The sequence below is a fragment of the Micropterus salmoides genome, unplaced genomic scaffold (genome assembly GCF_014851395.1).
Source record: "Micropterus salmoides isolate LMB-PRFRI ecotype aquatic unplaced genomic scaffold, ASM1485139v1 Ms_hic_scaffold_20, whole genome shotgun sequence".
In the NCBI taxonomy this organism is placed as follows: Eukaryota; Metazoa; Chordata; class Actinopteri; order Centrarchiformes; family Centrarchidae; genus Micropterus; species Micropterus salmoides.
The window spans coordinates 15251486-15257824 of NW_024041151.1; the positions used below are offsets into that span (position 1 = coordinate 15251486).

The window sequence follows — 6339 nt, forward strand, 5'->3', positions numbered from 1 at the left end:
TTCAATTCTGTTCTACTTCACCTTAATGTGACCTTGGTAACAAAATTGGCTCTTTGTCGGATTTGGGCTCATTTAATAAAGAAGATATTTTAAAGAGAGCAGATAAAAGAGACACTGCAGCTCAGCTACTTTGCTAAATTTTATATAGTTTTACTGAATTCTGAGCAAGATTGATAACTGTTTTTGAGTTCATTCATTCCGTTGACATATCATACATATAATGCAATGCAAATGGTATTATTGTACTGTACTACATTGCCAAATGCACACAAAACAAAACTCTGCTGTGACATACTGTAAAAGCACAAACTCATTACTTTTCAGCTGTAAAAAGATGTTATAGCAAAGGAAATTGCAAAAATATACCTTGTGTATTCTTTGGACTGTCTATTGCAGAGTCATCAAATACAACAGTCCTGTACGTTAATGATTGGTTTACTGAGCATATAACAATGCAAAATGATCTGTAGTGAGTTTCTTTGACACACACCATTTAATAGTCCTCAATCAACCAGTATTTTCTATGAAGAGTCTTAGAGAAACTCCATTACACGATTCAACCTGATGATAAAAACAGTCATCTTAAAAATAAACAGCAAATTTCATTGAATAAAAAACAATCATTATCAGTCATACAAAATACTGTTTTAGGGTTTTAGCACTACTATATAAAAAGACAAAGAAACTGAAATCTAGAAAATCATTACAAACAGTAACAAAAAGAATCAGTATCTACTAATAGAATAAATAGATGGAGGATCTGTAGGGTCTCCCATAGGCATTGCTTCACATGTTAAGGTTTAATATATGTTTTTACTCCTATTTGATCTTATTCACTTTATTGTCTTTAATGCCTCTGCTCATGTTCTTTGGCCTTTTTCTCATTGTATCTGCCTTGTTTGTTTTATTTCTTTTTGTAATGCACCTTGTAAGAAAAGTGCAATATAAATACAGTTTATACAGTATGTATAGTGTTCTGGCAGTGTCAGTGCAGGATGGTGATGCTGCGGTCAGCCACGGCACACGCTGGCAGCAGCGGGGCACTGAAGGGATGTGTGACAGAGTACAGCACTGCAATGGAGTCCAGCTCGTAAAACACCAGCGTCTGACTCGGCCAGTCCAGCAGCAGGCCGATCTTTTGGGGTTTCCTTGCGACCTGCAGGGGCACCTTATTCCCCCCGTGGCAAAAGGAATAGTCCCCATCGTAGTGGGACAGCACCCAAGACTGACTGTTGTTGCCCAGTCGGGCCTCGTTCCCAGAGCCTTTGCGCTCCAGAGAGGAGTAGCAGACCCCAATCTTAAAGGCAGCACTCTGGCCTACCCCCACCACCCAGCTGTGGGTGCCAGAGGACATGGACAGTGAACCCAGTGCGTTGGGCAAACAGTCGAATCGTGCTGGGTCGTACTGCGGGGACTGGCGAGCTTTTTTGTGTAGGAAAGTCAAAGTGCAGAAGTCATCAGACAGGGACAGGAGAGGGCTCACTGTGCGCTCATCAAACTTTAAAGAAGACGATCCGGAAGCTGGGTGAAGAGGAAAAAGATGGATTGAATGTCACACTACGATACTATAAGCAAACATGTTTTGAGGCATTTTGAGAATTCTTTACTGTAATTTTTTTCTTTACTGTAATAATTGGTCGGCCACTGTGCTGGCCACTTCCTGCCATCCTACACACTATAACGCTTGTCCTCCTTCCAGATTTACATTCAACCAGCTCAGATATTAGCATGCTGCTTATACAAATCACTAATTATGAGTCGGGATGCCACTAACTATTATTTTCATTGCCGAATCTGTCTAATTATTTTCTTAATCCATTCGTTGTTTGGTCTATAAAATGTCAGAAAAGTGTGGAAAATGTTGATGGATGTTTCCCAAAGCTCAAGATCACGTCCTCAAATGTCTTGTTTTGTCCACAACCCAAATATATTCAGTTTACTGTCATAGAGGAGTAAAGAAACCAAAACATATTCACATTTAAGAAGCTGGAATCAGAGAATTTTGAGTTTTTTAAAAAGATTACTCAAACTGATCTATCGATTATCAAAATAGTTGGCAATAAGATTAAATGGCTGACAACTAATTAATTAATCATTGCAGCTCTAATAATGATTAAATAATATATACTGTAATATTGTAACACTGAAAGGAGCCATTCTGCATAATGAGTACTTTTACTATTTTGCTGATAATACTTATCCTTTACTTGGAACTTTGTTTGTACCTTAGTATTTTTTACATTGTAATATGAAATACTTTTATTTCAGTAAAGGATCTTTCACCACAGAATAGAGGTTAGAAAAAGACTATATCACTTTTCTCACTGAAATGCTAATACTAATCTACTTAAGCATTGTTAATACAAAATAAGCCCTCCTCCAAACTCCCTGCTTTTGATTAAAAAAACCTCCCATTTTCTAAATTTTCAAGGTTTGCAAGTATGCTAATTACCATCATCGGTATTATGTAATAATGATCCTGCTGGATCTGCAGTGCCGGCATGGTGATCGAGGATGCTTTAGTTGAGTATAAATGTACTGACCGTTTGGGCCCAACAGTACTGCAGTGGCCCACAGACCTCTCAGCAGCTTGCTGTCACTGCAGCCTGGGTTCAGGTTGAGCTGGTCTGTGTCACAGGGCTCCCCAACCCCCTCTGCTGCCTCCACCCTGACACAAACACCCACAAACAGGAAAAGGAGACAAGATATCATCTCTCTGTTATGTCCTAAGCAAGAAAAAAATATTTTCACAAGCAAGTCATGTGTTGAAAGATTACCTTTCAGCTATCTTCTGGACACTAGTCTGAAAGACAAGACAGGAAGAATGTGTAGTTAAGTAATTTATTATCATTATCGAAATTCTGCAATTTGAGCACACGTTCCTCTATTCTTCAGAAACCTTCCCCCTCTCACCACCAGCTGTGCGTCCTGCATGTCTGTCAGCGTGTGCACCAGGTGGGAGCGTGTTTGCGAAAGACTCTCCAAAGCCTGGCTCCAGTGGGCTCTCTGGGTGAGGAGACACTGCTCCACCCGCTCCTCCTCCCTCTGCACCTCCTCCAAGAGACGCTGCTCCTCCTCCTCCAGGGCTTCGCGTGCTGCGCTGACCTGAGCCAGCACACGCTCCCTTGCCCTGCTTGCCGCTGTCTACACAAAGAGACAGGAGAGAAGAAATATTGGAAGACTTGTGGTGTAGGAGGCGAAATTACATGGTTTTGAATCAAACTGCATAACATCATTGTGACTATAGTGAACAGGTTTATTATAACTTTTACGTTTATAAAGCCTATACATGTACGTAGTGTTTCTAAATCTCGAGAAGGCTTTTTCAGCAGGAAACTTGTGTCAGACATGTTACAGATGAAATACTTTTCATGCTTTTGATTTAAAACTTAGGGCTGCAACTAAGGATTGTTATAATTGTAATAATAACGGTTTTATCTACAAAATCTCAGAAAATCTTTGAAAAATTAGATAACGTCTTCATGTTATGATTAGCTGATATGACAATACATATAAAAATACAATATTAATGAGATTTTTCCCTACAGTGGCAGGTATCTCATTAATATTTCTGGGTAACAGGCATTGTATCCATCACCCATTCCTTCTTAAAAATGTTTGTTTTGACCAACCAGCACCCCCAAAACCAATGTATATTCAATTTACCATCATGTAAACAGAGAAAAGGAGGAAATTGTCATATCTGAGAAAATGATTAGCATTTTTGTTTTGAAAATAATTTACACAATTTATGTTGGTACAGCAACATATAATACACATTGGTTTGGTGATTTGATTCTTGCTTGGAAAAGGTATTTACAGATTTTTCTGCCTTGGTTGTTTGCTTGAGGTTTGTGTTGCTTATGGTAACTTGTTGCCTAGAAAACTACACATGCATGACCGTACCTCTTGTGTTCAGGGAGGTTAATAAATACGCATGCACTGAAAGGGGCAACCTTTGCTTCTCTGCATGGTGGTGATAAATTGACTGACTTAAACACAACCTCTATTTCAAGGTATACTTGACTAGTGAACATATTGTATTAGTGGTCGACTTATTTGGCTTTTTCAAGGGCCGATGCCGATATTTAGAGAGTAGGTATGTAGGCATGTACAATTAATGCATGCAGAGTACTATCTAATATACATGATTAACTTTGCCAGTAACATTGTTGTTTTAGATAGATTTTTTTATTAATTAATGAAATAGAAAAAAAACATTGGGTTTGTTGTAGATTTTAGAACGTGACTGTGTTTAAGGGAGAGCGGGGTACGGTTTGTCAGAAGTGACGTCATTGATGTGCATTATTCTCTACAGTATAACAATACATATTTAATGCGAGCCAGTAAAGGTTTTAGATTAGACTTACTGTCAATTAGGATATGAGAAGCACGTTAAAAAAGACGATGGTGACTGAGGACATTTATGGCTTGAAACTAACTTTTTCACCACCTTCCCAAAAGTGAAGTTGTGGAAAAGACAATTCCATCAGCTGAGAAAGTTGTGATACTCCCTGATTCAAAAGAATTAAGATTTAGAAAGCATGCTCATCATACTGACATTATTTTTTTAATGAATTAACGCATGAGCACATGTAAAGAAACATCTGAAGTGTTGTTTTTGTTTTTTTACCTGATGATTTCTATCACAATTTCTTCTTCTTGCTGATGTGACCGTAACTGTTTCACATACAAGTACTGAGACGGTTAGTCCCATAATCGATTAGTCGATTAAGTTATTTATCATTCTCCTTCTCAGTTCAGTTCAATTCAATTCAGTATGCTTTATTGGCACGAGTCTATCAAAGACAATATTGCCAAAGCATCAAGCAATAATGATAGTAATCTCTCTCCCTGTGTGTGTCTGATCACGTGCAACTATGTGTGATTATACGCCCCATTATATTTGTCTGTGTTGTGACATCAAATAGTCTACAGATTAGTTGTTTAATTAATGAAAACAATTCTTTAGTCACAGCCCTAATACAAAGACACTTATCATAGGGTCATCAGTATGCACATGCACAAACCCAACGAATGGGCAGTCTCACGTGACTTTTCTGTAAAGGCTAGCCAGGCAATATCAAAACATTACTTGTGAAACAGTGGCTAAGCTGAGAAATGTGTATCATACTGTGTACTGTGTGTCTGGGTGAGCATTAGTGGTTGAGTGGGTGGGGATCAGTGGTTTTTCTCACCTGAAGCTTTTGCTCTTTAGCTGTCAGTGTCTGGTTGATAAACTTTTCAATCCTCAGTGCCTGCAGCTGTATTTTCTCACACACATCCACCAGTTCATTCTGGTGACAACACACACATAGAGCAGTTGTTGAATAAGCAAAATACACCTGAACATCACCAGCTGGAGACACAAGAAATTCCTGTCTTTTCTAATACCACGCAGAGGAATCAGCGAGAAAAACCTCTTGCAAAATGTGGCACACCCAAGAAAGAATTATGTAGACATTAAGTAAAGATATTAAACTGTCAATGAACACAATTTCCACACATTATCAGAAGCTCACGTTAATGAAGCACAGCTACCATCCTAAAAAAGGTTAGGCCTACTGGTTGAAATATGCAAAATCTATAGACAACTTTCTCTTATGAAAGCTTTTCAAGTATATGAGATAAATGGGTAAACAACAGTAACATATAGGGCAAATAAAGTTAGGAAGGCGCAGACAGTTAAGTAACCTTAGAGAAAGTAGGCCTAACCTTCCTGGGCTAGTTCTAACCCTGCAGGTAAAGAAAACATTGTAGTCCTATTTACTCTACATTTCCTAAGTTAAAAACAACTCCTATCATGCCACAGCTCAGTCAATGCATTAAAAAGAAGCAAACAGCTGTTGTGTAGGCTACACAACCCACGGCACTTACTTCGCACACTCACCCTGACTGCGGTTACTCTGGTGGCCAGTGGGGTCACAGTGTGTCCTTGGCAGGGGCCCACGGTGGCGCAGTGACAGCAGATGAGTTTCTGCTCGGTTCCACAGAACCATTCTAGCTCGGACTCATGCGCCACACAGAGCTCACGTTCAACAGAGAAGATCCCAGACTCTGTGTCGGAGGTAGTCCCAGCGGTCGGGGAGGTCGCGTCCCCCGCCTGCTGCTTCACATCGCCGCTCAACGCGGAGAAAATAGGCTCCTCACAATCCATCCCCCCCGTTTTCACACAGTTTAAAGTCTCCTCCGAGTCACCCGATGAAGACGAGCTGGCTAGGTCGCACGTTATGAGCTCCTCGGTCATGGCACAATAAGGCAACAGGTGCACCGGCAGAGCTGGAGTCGCACCTACAGCACAGCGCTGTAATACAGGTGTAACAGGTGAGCGAAACGCGG

The 6339-nt window shown here is 40.0% G+C and overlaps 1 protein-coding gene across 1 annotated transcript; it reads right to left on the minus strand.

The window, feature by feature from the left end:
* Window positions 1-126: 126 nt before the first annotated feature.
* On the minus strand, window positions 127-6339 carry bspry (B-box and SPRY domain containing). Its single transcript, XM_038734173.1, has 6 exons — window positions 5891-6339; window positions 5199-5297; window positions 2914-3144; window positions 2778-2803; window positions 2544-2668; window positions 127-1521 (listed from the first exon to the last, which is right to left on the minus strand). The coding sequence occupies exons 1-6, from the start codon at window positions 6245-6247 to the stop codon at window positions 986-988; spliced, it is 1374 nt and encodes a 457-aa protein (XP_038590101.1). The 5' UTR covers window positions 6248-6339; the 3' UTR covers window positions 127-985.

What these genes read in the sequence shown, in the direction of transcription:
- bspry (XM_038734173.1), bottom strand. Translation starts at nt 6,247, where the DNA reads ATGACCGAGGAGCTCATAACGTGCGACCTAGCCAGCTCGTCTTCATCG. An exon ending in CTAAAGAGCAAAAGCTTCAG is followed by an intron (nt 3,145 to 5,198) that starts GTGAGAAAAACC and finishes CTCTTTGTGTAG; the next exon opens with ACAGCGGCAAGCAGGGCAAG. An exon ending in TGCAGGACGCACAGCTGGTG is followed by an intron (nt 2,804 to 2,913) that starts GTGAGAGGGGGA and finishes CTTGTCTTTCAG; the next exon opens with ACTAGTGTCCAGAAGATAGC.